The sequence below is a fragment of the Seriola dumerili genome, unplaced genomic scaffold, assembly GCF_002260705.1.
Source record: "Seriola dumerili isolate Sdu_G_001 unplaced genomic scaffold, Sdu_1.0 BDQW01000756.1, whole genome shotgun sequence".
NCBI lineage: Eukaryota > Metazoa > Chordata > Actinopteri > Carangiformes > Carangidae > Seriola > Seriola dumerili.
In genome coordinates this window covers 783852-805571 of record NW_019175011.1, presented here as the reverse complement: position 1 = coordinate 805571, position 21720 = coordinate 783852, and the positions used below count along the sequence as shown (strand labels likewise).

Genomic DNA, 21720 nt, shown 5'->3' with positions numbered 1-21720 from the left:
TTTTGAATGTGCCTGCTGCTTGGTACATGTACTTCACTCCTCACGCTTCAATCCTAACAATTATTAATTGATGCTCCATTGCTGTTATTATTGATAACACCGTTACACCTAAGTGACAGTGCCTGAATACAACAGTATATAGGAAACAGCTGTAACACTGATTTTGTTTACTCAAGAACCTTTGTGCTTGGGAAATGTATATGATTTAACAACTATTTTGTACTTAACTACATTTATTTTACAGGTATACAGTTGTTATTTAACAGATGCAGATGTTATGGAGCCTGCGCATGAAACACCTACTAATTATAACAAATGCCGATATGAATCCCTGTGACTCACAGAATAATTGCCGGAGACGAGCATTGACCCACATCATTCACTCCGGCTGTGCGTAAAAGTGCCGTGTGCGCAAAAAGAGCGTTAATGGATGGTCGATGGATGGTTAATGGATCCCCGTGGCGTAATGGCGCATCATCAGAGAAGGCGCGCTGCTGTTGTCTCTTTCGGCATTTAAAATAATCCAGCAGAGAGGTGCAGACTACCTGCACGCACATACTTCTTATTAGCTGGAACCCAGGCTGAAAGGATTCAGCTTTTGTATTTTTATGCAGAAGCCTTTGGGGTGAAATTACGCAAGGTCTGCACTGATGGAGATAGTTAAGCTTGTTCTGATACTCGTGCTGCTTCTGACAAATGTTTTCTGTCAAAAAATTGAAGTTGACAATTGGACAGAAAGCGGCGAAGAGGTAAGACTTATTTAACTTCATTGCATTTGTGGATTTATAAAACTGTGGAACATAAACTGTCTGTTCGCTTAAGAAACTCTTGGGAAGCTCTTGGGAAGACAGTTTCTTTGGCTCAGCTGCTGGAGGAAATTAATTTGAATACTAAGAGATACTAGAAATATCCAGTCTCTGTATTTATACATTATTTCTGTCTCATACAAGAACAAGTGGCCCAACTCTGGAGTAATTCAAGACATATTAGTGAGAATGATCAGAAAACCAGGACCACGCCAATATCTCGGACTCATGGGGAAGAAAGACTCTGGTAGGCGCTTTAAAGCCACGCTGTCTCACAAGAATAAACTTTATGTTTTTCTCATGAGAGAAAAATCACTGTTTTCTTTCTTTGCTCCAAACAGCAAAAACGCAGACAGCTCGTAAACGTAAGTATTATTATCTTTATATCATATTTCAAAAAGTGGCACTGTATTTAAAGAAAGGTTGAGTCTTTATGGGACGTTTTTCTTCCCAGGGCACAAATTTCAAACCTTTGTGGGTCTGATGGGTAAAAGGAGCTTTGAGGATAAAGGTATGATTTATTCAACTGTCACATAAAAAAAAAAGTCAAATTTCAGTGGAAATCTGCCTGGTAACAGCTGATCTCATCCCTGCAGGAGCCCTGTGAGCTGCACAGAGGACTGAAGTTTACTGAAGAAAACTACATGTGTTTTGTTTCATTTCAGATCGACTACAAAAAAAAGTTTTATTTTGTCGAATCAGTCTGTCATTGTCTCATAAAAATGTCACATCTAACAGTGGAGTCTGGCACCGTTGGCAAAGCTGATGACACTTTTAGGCAACCAGTGACATCTAGTGGGGGAAATAAAGCGGTGAAAAAAAACACTGGAAATATTAAATGATCACTGAAACTTAATGTAACGGTAGTAAAATAGTGTCATGTAAAATCACCATCATTTCAAACTAACTGACTGCATCATTTTCCACAATAAAACCAATTCACTTCTCAATATCATCACAGGTTTATTAAGTGACTTTGTACAATACAAATGAAAAATAAAATTAAAAATATAGAGATGGAGTACATAGCCAAAGCAAATTGCGGTGTTGACTCTTCATTTCCCACTGACCCATTTCCGCAGAGTGACTGAAATATTGTTTTCTTTTCCAACACGTCCAGGATCACTGTTATATGTGAAAGTGTGGTTGTTTGTTTTTTTGATTTCAAACAGTGGACGCTGCTGTCAAGTCTCTGAGAGTTTTCTAAACATACAAAAGAAGTTATTACTTCAGCTGGCTCGGTATATATAAAAATAAACTAAAGTGAAATATAACACTTATGACATTATAAATGGTGGTCCAAGGCTAGTGGAGATAGCAAAACATAGAGGAAAAAGAAAGCGTTACATTTCAGAAAAAAAAGAAGCTTTAGCCATATTTTTTTTTAGAAATCTATAAAAAAGGCCCAAGGTTCATTTTTTATTGTTTTTCATGGTTGTAAGTTTTTCTGTTGACACCATTTAATTTGAGGCTGTCGCACTCAAAGGAGGAGGGTTACGGATTACCGGGTACACTCAAAACAAAAAGGATTAGTTAATGCCTTGTCCTCTTCTTACTTTAATACATGACAGAAGATCAGGTTAATGTTCATATACTGTTACTGTCATTTTTTTTCCTGTAAACAAAAATCATTCACCAGAACTTGATTGTACAACAGTCGGACACGACTCGTGGGTAATTTTTTGTCTTAACTCTCCATAAAACTGTTCACATCAGTTATTTAAAAGCAACCTTGGGAGGGGAAAAAAGAGCAGCAGGTGGGGGCGGGGACAGTTATAACAACAACAATAATAATATCAATAATAATAATAATAATAATAATAATTAAAATAATAATATGGGTTTGGCCTTTCTAAAATGGGGTTATTTTTTTTCTGCTGTTAAGGTAAACACATTCTTTGATGATGATGAGTCCCGAGGCAGCGAGGGGACTCTGTGGTGGCGGTTCTGGCTGTACATTATGCAGACCCTCTCCACCCCCCCCTCACTTACCCACAAATACCCCCAGTACCCCCTCTAGTGGGTGGGAGCAGGAGCACAGCTGTGCTGGCAGACATAGCAGGGCCAGAGGAAGAGGAGGAGGAGGGAGGATGAGGAGGAGGAGGAGGAGGAGGAGGAGGAGGAGGAGGAGGAGGAGGAGGAGGAGGAGTAGGGGGAGTAGGAGGGTGATGTCAGTGCCACACACTGGTGTCCTGACCGGCAACGTTGGCAAACAAAAACAACTCAAGTTGGGGTGGTCCTGCCGACTGTCTTTAAAAGATCTTGCCTTTCTTTTTGTTTTTCTCCAGAGTCCTGCAGAAGAGGAAGGACACACAGAATCAGTCCTCATATCTAAAATCAAATTTCAGCTCCTTTGCTTTTAGATGTCCTACTATCAAATAGATACATCACTTTATAAGTTACGTCTGTAGTGAACCAGATAGTAGAAACACTACACAGTGTTGAATGATGCATTTATAAGCTTTATATCTAAATACACATTATCTATAGCACTGATTCCCAACATTCTGGCTTGTGGCCAGTGGATCGAGTCATTGTCTACTAATGAGCTAATGTGTTTATTAAATTTCTTTGTAATGAAAGGTCTGAAACAGTAAAACCGTCTTTGCAAAAGTAAAGTTTGTAGTAATCTCCGGAGCGATAAACATTATGTTGCTTAACAGAATTTTTTGTTCTGTCTTTCTAACCCTGTAATAACCTCATGGCCCCTCAGGGTTATTTTACAGCCCCTGACTCCCAGGCTGAGAGCCGCTGAGCTTGTTGCCTGTATATTGTATTTTCAATTGAAAATGTAAAGATTATGTAATGCTGTTCTGGCACTATAAAGCTGAATGACCTTCTCTGACACAGGCTGTGCCTGAAATGACTCGCCATTTACTCTTAAGTGCACTGAGTGCATTCAGTACATCTCCCTACGCCAATGTTTTTGACTGTCCCAGTTCTGAGTGAGGACACGAATGGCATGGACCTTACTTTCTGCTTACAATCCCGCATTTATAGATATAAACATTATCATTATGAAACTGCAGTTTAATAACGATGAGGCAGAAAGACAAGGATTCATAAGTGACCAGTTACTGCTCATAGCAGAGTCCTGAGTGTGTGTTAAATTGAAAAAGTGACTGAGTGAACAAGAAAAATGATTTCTGATACAGCCACGTTCTCAGATCATCATCATGAAGGTGGCATTTTCTTCAGTGGTTTTGTATTTGATCACATTACTTTGTCTCTGTTGTGGATTACTTGATTTAAAGGTTGTGTTAGGGTTAGAGGGTTAGTGATATACAGAACTGTGTAAAAGTTTTAGACAATTTAGATGTTTAGACTCTTCAGAGAGGCGCCTGATTGGTCCCAAACTCAGTCTGCACCATGGCAACGAACCCAAACGTAAAGCCAGAGTCGTACAGAACTATCTTCAGGGACGAGGAACAAGGAGTCCAATGACAGATGGTTCAGCAACCCAAAGATCTCAACATCATGGACTCAGTCTGGGATTACATGAAAGGTGTGTGTGGATGATATAGGAGTGTGTGCACACAGCTGAACCATGAAAGGTGTGACAGCGAGAGCCAGCTATACCTGGAGGCCTCCAGTTTCTGCTGCTCCAGGCGCTGCTGGGCCTCCCAGTTCGCTCTCTCATCCTCAAACACGCGTCTCTTCTCCTCCAGCTCCTTGTGCTGAGCCTCCAGGTTCTTTTTCATCTGCTCATGACGCCGCTGAAGCTACAGAGACACAGACAGGACGGAGGATGCCATCAGCACTTTATACTGAAGCAATGCAGTCAGAAAATGTACAAAACATGAAGTGAACTTTTTCACACGTTTTATCTATTAGCTTTAACGTTTATTTCTGGCTTTGACTTGACCTTCCATTTATTTATGTACAAAAGTCATTTTAACACATATGAGTTATTGATATACTTTAATTGATCTACAAATCAGCAAAAACAGCATCGCCTTTACACACTCTTTATATAGCATTGTTATCAGCAGTAGAAGGCATCACAGGACAATATTCAAAGTGCAGGCATCAGCCAGCCTGGTGTAAACAAATTTACATCCATGTTCTTGCTGCACAACAACTTGCTGTCTGAGTGTATAAAGTACATTCATATTTTACTTCCATGTTTTCTTGATTTAAATCTCATTTTATTGCAATAATCTTAACATGTGGAAATAATAAAATGGAGCATAAATAGCTCCATGTGTTCAACAGATATTTAAACAGACATGACTTACAGTCTGCATGTACATTTACATGCACACAGCCTTTATTTAAAATCACCCCCCCATCTTCTTTTCTTTTCTTTTTTTTTTTTTTTTGGGGGGGGGGGGGGGGGACAACGACTAGCAAACAGAACATTCATTTACACAAATCAACAACACACTCTCATACAGCTCTCTCGCACTTCTAACCGCCGTAACACGTCAGCACAAGAGGAAGGAAGACGCTCAGACAGATGAGTAATTTCACAAGCGCATGAACTGCAGTATTCATTAACACAGATGTTTGTATGTGTGTGTGTGTGTGCGTGTGTGTGTGTTTTACCTCTGCTTCTGAGTCTTTGAGCTTCTGCACTTTTTCCTTGACTTTCATCTCAAACACCTGCTCCATCTCCATCTCCATCTTCTTCATCTTAGCCACATGCTCTCGCCTCTCCTCCTCCATCTGGGCCAGAGGACTCCTGCACAGGGAGTACGTGAGCACGCACGCACACACACGCACACACACAGACACACACAAACACACCAGATTTAGACCAGCTCTACACTACATCACCAGCACCGGTGTACACATCTGTATGCTGATACAGTGTAACAGTAATTTCATCCATAGCTACCATGATTAGATTTTTAGCCTTACTCCAATAGGACTGTTAAAAACTGAATTTACTGAATGTATTTTTGGTTTTATTTGACAAAGTTAGTATTTTCATCCTATTCTGCAAAATGAAATCTCAGCAACCCTTCAGCAACCCGTCTCAAAGTTGTTTGCGTGCAGATTGCAATTCTCTACAGAAGAAGAAAAAGTTGAAAAAGAGAAAGAAGTAGAAGGAGGTTTGGAAAAGAAATAGCTGGATTCTGGCTTTTCAGTGGATTGCAGCAGTAGGGGTCGGACACCTGAAAACATGCCAGCTGGATCCCAAATCATCTGGACTGGTCGACTAAACTGGTGAAAGTAAATTTAGAACTTTTTTCTCTTGCAGAGCGGCCAGAAAAGACAGGAAACTGACTTTAAACTTCATCCCCCCCCATCCCCCCAAAGAAATACAAACTGTTGGGGTAGGGGAGGAAAAACAGACCAAGAGGTGTGAAGTCTTAGGAATGACAGGATCCAACAAGGCTGTGAAAAGAAAATGGGGAAACCAAAACCAACCATGGGACATTTCTGGGAACCAGGAGAGGGACCCAAAAGCTAATGCAAGGAACCTGTGAACACTGGTTGTCAGTGCAGGTGGTGGGTTAAAGGTTAGTAAAGCTCAACAGGACAGTATGTTGCAGTGTAAGTGTGCAGAGACCCGCTGTGAAATACATGTGGAGGTTACCTGTGATTATGAGGAGTTTTATTTGGAGGAGTGATAACACGAGCAAAGCTAATAAAGTATCTCTTCAAGCTGCAATATACTGTGTTTCTTTAAATGAAAACAAATACAATTAATACATTGTGTTTGTTTGTGACTGTGCTTTTCAGGGTATTTCTAGAAGGAACGCATCAATCCAATATAATGATTCAGTATCAACATCAATACTGACCTTATTAACACAACCAGTCCACATTAAATACTGTTTCCTTTTTTTTCAGTTAATGGTTTTAATGAAATCAATTGTTTCCACTTTAAGTTACATTCATTCAGTCCCTGCAGGCTGTTGACTCTGGCTTTAGCGCCACAGAAATCCCTGGCCTCCTTTTGCCTTACATAACAGGGATTCAGGTGAGTTAAACATAGTAAGGTAAAGAGATTTTTAATGTGGGAGACGGAGAGCACTGGTAACAGTTAATTGGTAGAGACATATACACTGAGCCAGGGGATTGGAGTCATATTAGGAGGGAAAACTTGGATTGATGCATCCCCTAATTTCTATAATTCCAGATATTAAAGTCTTACGGCGAGGCTTTAAAGTAATTCTTTAAATGTTTTGGTGTAAATACATCACTTTGTGAATATAAAGACAAGCTTAGCAGCTACGGAAGTACGCAATAACAACTGTAAAAGGAAAACAAACTAATGTTGTTAGGATGGTGGTGCTTGGTCATTACGCTTTAACATAAATCTAGTTAAAACGAAATTTGGGACAAGTTCGTTCGTCTTATTTCTTACTAATACAGATCCTCTGAATTTTGCAGTTATTCACCATCCGCCTCAGACAAAGTTACTTTTCAGAGTTGATATCAAGAGGGACACTAAAGGTGGAATCCAGCACCACCACACAAACACATTTTTGTCTCCCAAGGGAAAACCGCTTCAACATTGTTGTCATAAACACTGGTAACAACTCCAAACGTCTCATGTGCAGGTCTCTGTTATTAGTCCAAGCAGGGCTAATAAAAGCAGCAGGTGGAAGCAGCAGTGAACGCACCAGTGGAAAGACTTAAAGGATTTGTTGTTGGGGGAAAAATTACAGCATCACATTCGTAGGTGTCAAACTAGATTTTATAAGGAGGAGCGGCAATTCACAGTTTTCCCCCCGCTGTTCCTGGAAACATCTACTGATGGGGGGGAGGGGGAAGTCGGGGGGGTTGACTCGAGTCAACAGGGAGGAGAGAGAACACCCAAATGCAGCCAATAAGGGAGAATAAAGGAAGGATAACATCTTAAACAAGGGTCTGAAAAATAAGTGAAAAAAATGACCACTTACATTCCTTCAACTGTGTCAAGTCTAAAAAACAAAAACACATACAACCAAAACACACACACACACACAGACACACACACACACACACACACACACACAGCATGCAATGATGAGGTCATGCACTAAAATAAACCTACAGTCTATTAGGCGTGTTCTGTGACTCAAACTACTTTCTCACTGCAAATGGAAAAAAAAAAAAAAAAGAGCTTGGAAAAACTTAACAATGTGGGCTTTGTGAGCTGGGTGTCAAATACATTAGCAGAGTTGCTCAAATGTTTAGCTGTGTGTTAGCATCAGCAGTGTGAGGCCTCTATTCAGCTGTACAGCAAAATCAGTGGCATGATTTTATGCAAGGTAGTACGGTGAGAGGCTACAACAAAAGCAAAACCATTGATTGATTCTCAAACATCACAAACAGAGGACATATGGTCGATGAATGAAGCCCCAACCTTTGCTTTTCCAGTTACCTGGAACCTAAATACCTAAATAAAATAGGATATGAATAAAACATTTGACAACTCAGTCATCTGCAAACACTTCCTACAGGCCAAATGACAGTCATCTTGCTTTCACAAATGTATCCTACAAGGTTTAACACATGCAACTGGCAACTAGAATTATGGTTGTATGCTTCAGCCAACACGTCAAGTTGCAGGAAATATGGTCACAATCTCCTTCTGTTCTTGAGTTACAACGCTGAATAATGACCACAAGTGCTTTTTTATCAGAGTGAAGTGGACCTTTGATTGTTTGGATATAAAACGTCATCACTTCATCATTTTATCCTGTTAGACATTTGTGTCAGACTTTGTGCAGCCAGAAATGTGTTTTGTGAGGTCACAGTGAAGATTTGTTCCCTGATATTAAGTTGTCTAACGTATTAGTCCCAACAGTCCCTGCAACATCTGCATCTGTAGATTCCATTAAGCATGAAATACAGTTTTTGAATATGGGTCTAAATTTTCTAGTATTCACCTGCTGACATTTTTCTAAATCTGAGTTTCAAAACAGAATCAAACCTTCAGATAAAGACTCATTCTGTAAACGCCTGGTGGGGGAGAAAACTTTCCATATGTAGGAAACATTTAGCAGCATTTGGTTGGTTATACAGTAATCCCCCAAATCTTAATCATCTTGAAAATTAGCTTCGTACACTAGGAAATAAAGCAGGTTCTGTTCTATTCTACACAATCATAAAAAAGGCAGTTCATCAATAACTTTCATTTGATCTACTTTTTCATTTTTCAGAAGTGAATGTCTCCTCCCTGCCTGCCTTGACTGAAAACCACTGCCTGTATTGTATTTTGTCCAGGACTTACTTGGTGGACAGTTGTCCTTTGGCCCTGTTGTTGTCAACTCCATTGTAGGTGACAGCGGCCAGCTTCCTGCTGCGGTAGTTTTCATAGTGGACATTGTTTGTCACATCCTTCAGGTCCTGCATGTGAGTTCTGGGGACAAACAACAAAGAATTTCATATATTTAAAATCTCTAACACAGTTACTAAGTTAAACAACTGACATTCATTCATTCTTTTATAGTAAAAACATATTTTACTATTGAAGAATCAGCACTAGCCTCCTCAGAAACCACATAAACAGTCTTAGATGAGCCTGCGTTTGTCAACTGTCTGGTGGATTAAAGTGTTTATTAACTGTAAATGATACAGGTTACTTATCCTCTTTGTATTTTTCAGTACCTGATGAGCATGTCCCTGAGGATGGTGAAGTCGCAGTGGTCACTGTTTTCAACTAGGAGGGAAGAGAAGACGTTGTTCAGCCAAATTATCAGTTAAAAAAAAAGTAAGTAAGTAACATCTTCTGACGCACTAGACAATACACGGCAACATGTGCACATGAGTAATAAGTAATGTTCAGTTCCTGTTTTCAAGAATGCTGTTTTGTAAAGATATATTTATATATATATATTTTTAACTCTCACTGTATTTATCTAAATTCTCCAGTTGTATTTCGATGCATTACTTACTTTCTTTCAGCATTTAAACATTTCAATGTGGTAATATTACACTAAACTTTCATACCTTCTGCAACCCCCCAGGGGTACTGTCTCCCTCTGACCCTTTTGCCGTTCACCTCAATGATGGTGTTGCTTCCTACTACAGCCAGTGGCAACTTGTCCTGGCAAAAGAACAATGTAAGAGTATAATTAATACCAGTGTTTGAGCCTGGGTTCGTAACAAACTAGTACTCTTGTGTAATTTGACGTGTGGATCTGGCAGGTGACATACTTTGATCTTCTTCACCAGCCTGTTCTCCTCTTCGTCGTCTGTCTCGGGGAACTCGTAGATCTTGATTTTGTGCTCTTGGATTTCCCGCATGATCTGGTGCAGAACAGGAAAAGAGAAGATCTTTGAGTTGCTGACTGGAAATGACTAAACTAAACAAGCAGGACCTTAGGCTCATGCTGAGCCAGGAAAATCATTCCAACAGCTTAATTTTAATTACAAGGTAACACATTATCTAATGTAAAATCCTTGCAAAAGCTGTAGTATGCAATATGAATTTGTCATATGTCTGACAAACATGTGGTCACATCCTGCCCACACTCCCATACTTACTCATATTCATATTCTGTAGTTTCATGATATATTCAGTTGCAGTTTTGTTTCTCCTCACCCAGTCTAGTGTTAATATAGTGACTTTATGATGTTGAAGATTCATTTTTGTGTTTGTCATCTTGTTTTTGTGCTTGTGCTCCACAGTCTAATCTTAATGGTGACACTCAACCTTCTAGATACTTCCTTGACACTTAACTTAATTTGATTATACTACATTAACTAGTTAATGTCAGCAATGTTTCTAGTAAAAGTATGACACAAAACCAAATTCAGACTTTTAGCAATCTTTTTTCTTTTCAAACTTGTGTACTTTACAGACAACTTTTGACACAGTTTAGGACATGTGGGTCATCGCTCCACAAACAGCTGCAACATCCCAGAGGTCGTTCTTTACTTGACTTTGCATCAAGAAGCGCAGTATTGCCGTCATACCGATGACTACAGTAGACAAAAAAAATCCTCAGAGATAGTTTTTCTGCAGTAGTGTGCAGCTGTGGAAACCACTGACCTGCTTCTTGAACTGTTGGCATTCCTCTGGAGTGAGGGTGTCTGCTTTGGCGATCAGTGGGATGACATTGACTTTCTCATGCAACCGTTTCATGAACTCAATGTCCAGGGGTTTCAGTCTGCGGAGAGATAAAGATACAGCTTTATATTTATGAATATCTTTAAATCATGTTGAGATATTGTCTAGTTAATACTTAGTATTATATCTTGAATGCACAAGTCTGTCTAGCACATTTAAGTTCAAAATAATTAATCAAACTGTTGTGGAGTCTAGTCCTTTGTCATCATTGGAATAAAAGAAGATATTTTGGGGTTTTGGATTTACATCTGATCACTGCTCCTTGGTTAGTTCTTCCTTAGACATCAAAAGAATAAATGTAGTTAAACCAAATATAGCAAAGTATCTGTGACGCCTGACTGATGTTTGTAATGTCTAGGAAAATGACCTTGTAGTCGTGAGAAAGTGCTGCTATTCTTGGCCGTTTTTTGATCTGAATAAATAACATTTGACATTACTGACGTTTTGAGTTATAGCTTTGCATTTCACTGTATTTGGTTATATAATATATTCACATCTTCATTTGATTCTCTTATGGCCTTGTGGAAATATCCCTCTGAATCAAACTCTGCCCAGAAGCAGTATGTGTTGTTTTTAGTGGTTAGAGTGGGATGCATGTTTGTCATGGAGCCAACAGCAATGGAGGTCAATATACAGCACAGTGCTGAAAACCTGAATGCAACAACTGGTAGTTATTATCTAACAGAAGAGTAACAAGACAAGCAACTCCACTAGTTATCTATCCATCAGCTTACGAAAACCTTTAATGAGGAGCCTACAGACATCATTACCAGGTGATGTAATTGATGCTGTTGCACACTTGAGTCTGATAAACCAAACAAATGATAATAAACAGCTGGCCCGTTGCATTAGTACACATTTACAAAGTTTCAAAAATAGCTTTCATTGCTAAATGTTGGCTGACATGAATATTTCACAGATGCATTGTAACCAAAAAATCTAAGTCAACACGACGTTACTAATGATATCTAAATTAATATTAAACCAACCATGCTGTGGATAAGCTACAATGCAGTTGGTTTGGCTAAACATGTCCCAGACCAATCTCTTTATTCTGAAGAGACCAATATCCACCTCAATCAAGCACATTTCCCAAACTGTCTTATACAAATACAGTTAGGTATTTTTTTTAGAGAGCAAAAGATCTAGCCAAAATGAAAATATATTGGAGACAACGAGCAACATATATGTAAAATCAAGACAAATCTGCCAATTACAATATGGAAACCCAAGGTGATATCTTCACTAACTGACAGTCCGAAACCTAAACATAATCAGTTTATAATGATACAAAACAGAAAATCCTCATAAATGATAAAATTGAACTCAGTAATGTTTGGCATTCCTGCTTTAAATGATATAAATATATATATATATATAGAGAGAGAGAGAGAGAGAGAGAGAGACAGAGAGAGAGAGAATATTTTTCTGTTGGACTAATCGACTAATCATTGCAGCTCTACATCAACATACAGCATTTGATTATCAAAAGGGTAGAGTTGTAAATAATCAGTATTAGCCCTCAAAATGTTGCATCAGTGTATACATAATCAGCTATACTGATTTCTTTTCCGTATTCACAACCTTTTCTATAAATAAGCAATACAAAACTTGATTGTTGTTTAGGTGTGTATTTTTGTTTTTATTCTCTTTCTGCATAAATCTTCTTTCCTGTTTTATAAAGTGTATAGAGGCACTATGTGGTTTTATACACAAAACAAACTTTCTTACTTACTGATGCCCACACCTGGGTTTAACCAGTTTGAAATTTTTATGATGCAACAGAAACTGATGTGGGTGATCACTTCCTTCATGAGTCACTTCCTTCATTAATACTAATCAGTCAAACAGTTAAAATATCCTGGGACATCAGTACCATCTGAGCAGGTGTTCTCCACTGCAAGTCTCACAGTTAACAGACTGTGCACCAGACTAACCCCACGGCATGTCGACATGTTGCCATTTCTACATAAAAACCAGTAGACAAGCTGTCAGTCTGTGCTGTGCTATGCTGAGGATTGAGGTAGCCCTGGCCTGTTTACTTCATTTTGAGGTTTAATGCCATTCTGACTCTGTGTCACGTGAGGAGCAGCCTGGCTGTTCACACCAGAAGCACAATCCTCCACACTTGGTCAACAAGCTATTCTGCTCCTCTGCTCTATTAAAAAAAATAAATAAATAAATAAATCACTCATAGAGACGATCTTTATAATAACCTCACGAAGTTACAACATAGAGTTTTATGTGTTCCTGGATCAGCTGGGTGACGTTTCTTCAGAAGCAACAAAGTTAAAAGGACCATCGCCTTGTGAGATGATCTGCTGGGAGGGGCTTCTCTCCAGCCAGGAGAGAAGCCAGGTTAACATCAGTTAATGGTCTGTTAAGAAGTTCGGCCATTGGTGAGAAAAAAAACAAACAGAAAATGAACATCCCTCATCACCTTCTTTAAACCTTTAAGTAAACGAGTTACAGTTAAATATTCAGACTGTCTCGTGTTCGAGGTCACTGTTGTTGTTGTTGTGTGAGAGCAGTCAGCTGGTGTAATAAGGGGATGCTCTGTGTGTGTGTTTGTGAGAACATACGCTGCACATCCTCAAGGCTAAAGTACAGCTTGCGTGGGGACAGAGGACACGCTTGTACAAACACAATGTCTCACAGAGGACGGACAGACATAAGATGGAGAAGAAAAAAAAGCACACAAGGAGAAAGGAGGACAGAGGCTTCTTCACTGTTTACAGCAAGTCATGGTCAACAGCTTTAAGGACATGTGAGCACACGCTGGACATTTGCATATACACAAATGAAGCAGCTCCACAAAGAGGGACACAAACACAACATTATCCAGCCGTACAATGACAAACAGCAGTATCTCCTATTGTATTTTCTAAGGTCAAGAGCCATGACTTGTGGCAAACTTTCATATTAACATCATTCTAAACTGATACATACATTCAAAAGGGGTTATTGACTGAATACCAGCAAAAGCTTTTTGTTCATGGCAGGAAATAACTGCTTGAGGCCTCATTTTTCAATTTCACTACACCCACACTTTGACTGAATTGTGCAGCACACAAGAGACGTACACTTCTTAAAAGAAAGACAAGAACCTCTTAGCTGTCCAATAACTATAGAAGATCTGGTGGCTTGTGAATAATAAACATTGAAATTAAAATTCCTCACAGTCGTCTCTTTATGAAACATTTGGCAATCAGTATCATCTGCTGGGCATTTTGCCAGCGTCTTCGTCTGCATTGCTTGCTCCCCCCCCTTTTTTCCCTTTTTACAAGCCTCAAGTTTTAACCCTTATTTTGCAAGACAAGCTGACTCAGTCTCACGTTATCATTTACAGCAATGGCCCGTGAGGAGCAGAGATGAAGTAAGACAACACACGCACGTACTGCACATACAATCCCCGACCTCAGAATCTAGTATGACCACAGTTTCATGCTGTTGCCACGGAGCTGTTCCAGCTGAGGGTTCAACACCTGGCTGAAATGTTAAGGAAGGAAGAGCTTTACTGTCTACCCTTCCTTGGACTCTCCAGATAGTGCAGGGATCTGAACCGGCAACCTTTAGTTGGGGCACCGCTGACCTCTTATTTTTTCCTCGTTACGCTATTTTTGTTCATTTCCTTCCACTGTTCTTCCTTTCTTGAGTCCTTAAGGCCATCCACCTTGAACAAGGCAGTCACATTTCAGAGTTTGATTCACGCTGGAACTGCGTTTTCTGACAACATAGGGCGCTTTAAATGAAAGCATCCACTAAAATAATTGCCTCAATAGACATCAATTCAATTCTTAAGGCAATTATGAATTTGTCACCCAGACTCACCCGTGTCCCGAGGGGGCGATAAAGTACAGGCAGCAGTGGATTCTGCTGTCAGGCATCTGTCTTCTATTCACCCGAGATTCTGAGTTCAGGTAGTCTTCAAACTTGCTGTCTATGTGGTCAATGATCGGCTGCCAGCTGCAAAATACAAATTACAGCTTCTGATAAGAAACAAAAGGTGGAGAGTAGCTTTGACATTTTAGCAATTACAAATTTAGGAATATCATCTGAGGTGCAGTTGCGGTGATTCTTACCAGTTGCTGTTGTCGACAGCATCTCCAAACCCTGGGGTGTCAACTATTGTGAGCAGCAGCTGGACGCCACCCTCCTTTATTAAAACTTTGGACTGCTCCACCTGACACAAGAGAAAGAATGAAGGGCACATTGTGTTTACCTCTGCCACAAACTGTGGATTTGAAACCAAACCATTTAATTAATAATGACAAAAACAAAAACACAGAACGGAAGGTGGGTTGCAAAATCATTAGCACTGTATGCCAATAGCGGCACAGATTATATAGTTCACATAGAAAACACTTGAAGCTAGCAGCATGTAGCAACACGACATCTCACACTGTGCAATTAGCCAACTATGCTGAGAAACCAGAAAAGCACACAAGCATCTGGAGATAGCAATGCTGTCAGTCAAGAGGCAGACAGATAAAGTCAGCACCTCAAGCACTCAAGACTGAGGACTATGTTGTGTAATTAGAGAGGATGAAGATAAAATCATATATGGCAGGAGCTGACAGTGAGTCTGACTTGTTTAAACTAGGAGGAGAAACTAAGGATTCATTGCATGTTTTTAAGAATCAATCAACCCTCATTGGAGTAGGGTAAATGTTATTTTTCACAAATCAAAATGAGCTATTAACAGAGCTGTATCTAGTTCAAGAAAGTCATACAACAGACACTTCTCTAAACAAACCCCATAATCCTCTTCTTACAATATTCAGATGTTTACTAATGTTAAACCTGAGGGGTAACTATTTCTGTGTTCTCTGTTGTATAGTTAGAAAGATGGTTGGAAGATAGATAAATCTTTCTGATCTTGACAGAGCTGCGTCTCTGGCACTGTAATATTGTAAATCACAGCGTTTTATAAACAGTGCATTTATGTCAGTTTTTATTATAATACACTGTGCTTGTTAATGCTGCTTTAACTGTTGACAGGCAAATTATTTAATGTGACTGTCTTCATCTTAGTAGACTCAAAGGCAGCTGATCCACTTGGAAGCTATATACTTGGGACCATAATAAAAACAAACTGATAATTAAGTAGGTATGTGCGTCACTGAAATAGATGCTCTATGACACAGTACAGAATCTGTATTTGTTGGTGTTGTGGCCATAGTGCTGACCACACTTTCAAATTAAACGTCGAAATTATGGCTTGAGTAGCTGCCAAAAGCTGTTTAAGTGAGCCATTTTTCAACGCTGATATTTGGTCTACTTAATGTTGTATCTAAAAGAAATACTGTTGGCGGCTACTTCCCCTCTGTGTATCTGTTTTTGTTTTTTCTTGTTGCCCCAGCACATGCTAACAATGCTGGTGTATTTGTTGTTAACACTGCGTGACATTTATTTGCCAAAATGTACCTGTACAGTCTTTTTGATTCGATGTGACGGTCCAGGATACTCTGATGAATACAGGTCTGTTAGGAACAGAGAGTTGATCAACGTGGATTTGCCAAGGCCGGATTCACCTGAAACAGAGGGGAAACAAAAAGACAAATCAGACAAAGTATTGCATTACTTGGAATAACGCACTGAAAAATCTATATTACAAAAGCCCTACCCCTTCCATCCCCTTCCATTATACCCACACAAAGATCACCGTTGACATCTTAAAGGCAATCAAAGGGCATGTGTCTAGCCGGGATGAGACTGACATTTGCCCAGGACATTAATCCATTTGGTTAACAGTTAAAGGCTAAGGAAACAACACAGACAAGTGGCCATTGTGTGCCCAGTTTCCAAGTTCCCAATGAAAAGGATCATTAGTGGAAATGACCACTGGCACTGCCTGCCTTGGCTGATGGCCACAAGTCAATATTTAACGAGTCACCATTTACACCAAAGCCACAGTCAAAGGGTAATGTGTGGAGCTTGTACTGTAGCATTTGTTTGTCATGCATTTTATGCATGGCATGTAACCATTTGTTATGGGTATGTGCTTGTTAAATTCACTACAGTATGAAGAGATGCTTGTGAAAAGAGATGCTCTGCAGTCTGAGAACTCAACATGTCGTTTGGTCATGTGTTTCATGAGGCATGGACAGACGTGCCAGTCACTGGTGTTCATACTAGTCCCATCGCTCCCCTTCCCTTCCTCCATCTTTCATCCTCTTTTCCTCTTTCACACCACACTGGTGACGCACTGCGTTGCACGGTGGGGACATGTGGGCTCACAGCTCATCAGAGCCAAGAAAAGCTGAATATTGTGTGTGTGTGTGTGTGTGTGTGTGTGTGTGTGTGTGTGTGTGTGTGTGTGTGTGTTGATGCAAGAGGGTGATACCATAAATACAATAGCAAGCATTTAACTACAAACAAGCCCAGAGGCTCTTTTACTTTCCTTGTTGCTAGATGCGATGCCATTTTTAATCTTTACTGCAATTATTCCCAAAATGAAGCAGTGCGTTGCAAACACATTGAAGCATTCACAGGCCCCAGAGGACCACTTGATCACCATCCAGCAGCTTTTATAAATAACACTTCAGAGGACAGGAGCAAGGAAAATACAAGTTCCTTGTCATAAGCATGTCCTAATGTAGCTAAAATACAACAGGAATAAAGCAACTGCTCACTAATATGTCTGGAAATTGATTAGCAGTACTAAAAGCAGAAATGTGTAAAGAAATGGACTGGTATGAATGCAACGGGAGATGTGCTATTCTTAGAGGCATGCTGGGTACAAATTCTGTTCGTCCCACCACAGGAAATGGTTTTGACCCGAAGAAACATTTTCCCTCCAAACAGAGACTGATCAGCCGAGGAGGATCTTGGCACGATGTCAACCACCACATCCAAGCATTTTGAAAGAATGTCTGCATTTTTGATTCACTGAGTGCAGCTCTAGATAAATCCAACCCAAATGTTTCTGTTCTAGGAGACAATGGTAAGAACTTGACATCAAGATTAACTCAGAGAAGGGCAATGCATTGGTCCCCTCCTCTCTGGCTCAGCAATTAATACTACAAAGCTGGGGGCATGTCCCTTGTGTATAAATATAGCTGCGCGCACACACACACACACACAATCTCTCTCTCTCTCTCAACAAGAAACCACAACGAAGGACTTTAAAATGCCAGCCGCAATGAATACAATGACATGATTCACATAAAACAAGGGCAAACAGAGAGCTGAGCAGCATGTGTTCTTACCCACGACCATCAGGGTGAACTCAAAGCCCCTCTTGACAGACTTCCTGTACACTTGGTTGGGGAGGCTTGCAAAGCCAACATATCCTTCCAGATTCTTTTGTTGCTGTAAGACAGAAAAAAAATGCAAACATCAAAACCATAAAGAGATTTAATCTTGCACCCCGCTTTAGATGTAAAACTCAAAAGAAAAGTTTATATCACCCATTCCCACACCACTGTAACTTAAATACACTCCCAATCCTCTAACCACCTGAACCTTGATGTTCCCAATGCAGTGTTTCCCATTAGTGATATGTTTGCGGCAGCCACTACAATATCAACAATGACCGCTGAATTGATTTTCTATTTTTCTACTATTTCAAATGGCTAAAACGTATTTCATTGTACATCTGTGCCTGTGCAGTGCATTGATTTGCTGAGCCCCTCCTTTCCCTGCTCTCGTTCTCCCTTTCTCTCACAAACACATTGACAACGGACCTGGCTGTCATAGTCCGACTGGCTAAAAACAACACTGCATTTGGTCTTTGTAAACAGAAATGATGTAGGTGTTGCAGGAAAGCGAGATCCCATCATAAGTGGTCACGAGACACATGTGGAGACCCATTTTAATGGCAGGTCTGAACTGACGTACTTAGAGCTGTCCACTTCTGATCGGATCACCCAAGATGCATGTTAATGCCAGCATGAACAGGGCCTCTGTCTCAAAATTACACTGACAACGGACCCGTCTGTCATAGTCGGACAGGCAATCTCGAGGCCCCCCTCCCGCTCCTGCCATAAATACAATCTAATTCTGTGGGAAACACAATGTTGCTCATAAAAATTACCTTACGTATATTCAGTGTTAGACATAACATTTTTCCAGCACTGTTTGACAACTTCACATATGCACTCTGCATCTGCTTATTCCAGTTTTGTGAAATATTCAAATCAAAGATGTCATCATTATATCAAATGGATGAGGGCATCATGACATACATTCTTAACTGTAATTAAGCATGACACAGTTGGTATCCTGGAGATTCTTGACTTAAGAGTTAATTATGCAGAGCTGAACACTGAATAAAATGGTTGAAAAAAATGACTGACTTTAAGTATAAAGATAATTTCTCTACTTACAGCTGTTTTGTGTAGATCATTGTGATGCCGTTCCATTGTGCAGGAAGAGCCAGCATTTCCAGGATGGCAAAGCAAAGGGAGGGAGAACAAAAACAAAGAAGGCAACAGAGAATCAATCTCAGGCCATCTGATAAACACACCATTCTGTCTCCAGAATAAGATTCCCAAGCTGTGAAGCCTTGGGCAAAATGATTCATGATCTTTACTACTGTAACAACACAGACAGTTGGCCAGTGTGGTGCATATCCCACTCCACTTGCTCCTTTAATGTCAGTAGCACCATAAAGTAAGGACCATTCATTGTTGCAGCTTTTTCTTTTCGCTTGTGGCTACGAGAGGATTTCTGCCTCGTACACAGGAGCATCTCCTGCCTACCAACAGCAGCCCACATGTCTTCAATGTGAAGCTATGATCTATGCTAATTGGCCTACAGGATGTGCAGCAAAAAGCTCAGCAGCATCCTAGAGCATCAGTAGGTGAATCAATGTGTGTCAAACTTTGCAAATTGTTTTACTAACAAACAATAAATAATTAATTTAATAACAGCTTTTTTTAATCTAAAAATCTGAAAAGAATTTAGAGAACTGTTACTTTAAAACGACAGCTGTCTGTTTCCTTTGCGGCGATTGCTGACAGGTCTGCTAAAGGAAGTGGGGGCAGGTGGAGGACTAACATGCAGTTTGATTGTGCAGATTTTATAATGCAACTCACATTCTTGCATGAAACCAATGAACTAAAAAATCATTGAAAAATTATGAACTCTGAGGTACTAGATCAAGTATAATCCAGATTAAATGCCAGGGTTGCCCTCCTTATACCTAACCGTGAGAGAGCTTCCTGGTTTGGCTTTCATTGTCTAACCTAGATGTTCCAATCATTGCATTTTAATCAATTTATTGATCCCACACTAATGCAGCTGCCATCTCTGACACACACAGAGATGCAAGGAAGTGGTCGTTCTCCCCGTTGAAAGAAGCATTTTTAAAATGTCTTCCCAGGCAAAAGTGATGCTAATGAACACTGTCTGTATTCTGCATAATGTGACACTATTTAACTTTATTTCAAGCCAAATAGAAAACCCCTACAGCTCACATGCATTAACGCTACATGTCGTTTCCCCCTAAGATTCAAACAAGTTAGCATATACGAGAGCTGATTAATCCAACATACGACGCTAAATTAGCAAAAACCAAAGCTTTAAAAAACACATGAACGTAACCCTAGCAAGAGTGTTAACGTGGCTCATTATTTTAGATCGTAACACACACAAAAAACAATTTGTGAAATACTTTGCTAAAGAGCTAAAGGCAGGAAATGACACTCCCGTTAGGTTATGCAGCCTGCTAGCGAAGCCGAGGCTAACAGCTAGCTAGTTAGCAACCCATCCAACTGGAGGCGGATGCCTGGGCGTTGGTGCTCAGACAACTGTAGAAGCTAAATAGTGGCAAAGCCAAATAGTTCAAACAGCGAATCCAATGCTAACACGAGTAATTACTGTTGTAGTTTAAAACATGGTTTTCAAAATCAGTCGTTCCAGTAGCTAACGGCAGCAGTCTCACCCATAACGTTGACGCTCCCTGCCGCCTCAAATACCGATCATTCACAAGCCGACATTCCCCTTCTCACTGCTTTTGCTTGAGCTACGCACTATGAGACGCGCAACACCCTCCGTGCGAAACGAAACTACGCCGAAAGTCTGACGTAAACTGTACGTGAATCACAAAGGGAGGCACACATTAGTCTCGCGATAATGTGTTAATTCCTTTGAGTCCCGAAGTGTTCTCGCGATGACCAACCTTTTTCTTTTGGAACATGCGAAACTTATAACGCCCCCCACCCTCTGTCACTACAATCATACAGTTTAATTAAACAATAAAGAGGCTTAATTTGCTCACGTAGCACTAATTAAATAAGTCAATTTACCAAAGAGTTCTTATCTTATTCTCTGATCCATTGCTATGTTACATTATTGGTGGTTAATTAACAGCATGTATGTGTGTATTTGTGTGCGTGTGTGTCAGTGTCAAGACTCCGGTGACGGAATGCGAAAAGCGTCCGTTGTAGCCATGGTAACCAAGACTCTCTAATACTGCTCACCTGTATTGGTTAAAACGCAAAAAAACTCAGTAAAAAAATTTCTTATTTGCCAATGTAAGGGCGTCTGATGTTTCATGAATACAAACTATGTCAACTGTATCTTCGACTAGGGATATTTAAAGAAGAAATACACGTATTTCACAACCAAGACAAGCTGTTTACTGCTAATTTGCGATGCTGGAGAAAGGGTAAGAGACTTAACATTGTCCAGGCCAGGCTGTTTTTTTTAGGTAAACAAAAATAATCTAGCTAGCCCTCTTATCGCTAGCTGTGTATTTTTCTTCAGTAGGATTTTTTTTAAATGTCTAGGTAAGACAAATAATGTCACTATGTGCCACATAATAAGTAAGTAACTAACTAAATACATTTATTCAAGTAGGCCTACTCCACCGTACAGTGATGTAGCCCACTTAAATTTCACTTGACTACCATTTTCTGCCACTTAAACTTATACTGCACTACAATACAAAGG

At 39.9% G+C, this 21720-nt stretch overlaps 2 protein-coding genes across 3 annotated transcripts; one reads left to right on the top strand and one right to left on the bottom strand.

The window, feature by feature from the left end:
- Positions 1-466: 466 nt before the first annotated feature.
- Positions 467-1959, top strand: LOC111236913 (protachykinin-like). Its single transcript, XM_022765826.1, has 5 exons — positions 467-749; positions 951-1053; positions 1148-1171; positions 1261-1317; positions 1403-1959. The coding sequence occupies exons 1-5, from the start codon at positions 651-653 to the stop codon at positions 1411-1413; spliced, it is 294 nt and encodes a 97-aa protein (XP_022621547.1). The 5' UTR covers positions 467-650; the 3' UTR covers positions 1414-1959.
- LOC111236912 (septin-7) lies at positions 1757-20811 on the bottom strand. Of its 2 annotated transcripts, XM_022765824.1 has the most exons (15): positions 20711-20811; positions 20515-20516; positions 18033-18135; positions 16249-16355; positions 14904-15004; positions 14653-14787; positions 10744-10861; positions 9906-9998; positions 9699-9795; positions 9357-9408; positions 8980-9108; positions 7664-7684; positions 5355-5490; positions 4386-4528; positions 1757-3098 (listed from the first exon to the last, which is right to left on the bottom strand). In XM_022765824.1, exons 1-15 carry the CDS (start codon positions 20712-20714, stop codon positions 3059-3061), a joined length of 1281 nt encoding a protein of 426 aa, XP_022621545.1. In that variant the 5' UTR covers positions 20715-20811; the 3' UTR covers positions 1757-3058. The 2 variants fall into 2 exon arrangements, with proteins under 2 accessions (XP_022621545.1, XP_022621546.1); XM_022765825.1 differs by lacking the exon at positions 7664-7684.
- Between the last annotated feature and the right edge of the window lie 909 nt (positions 20812-21720).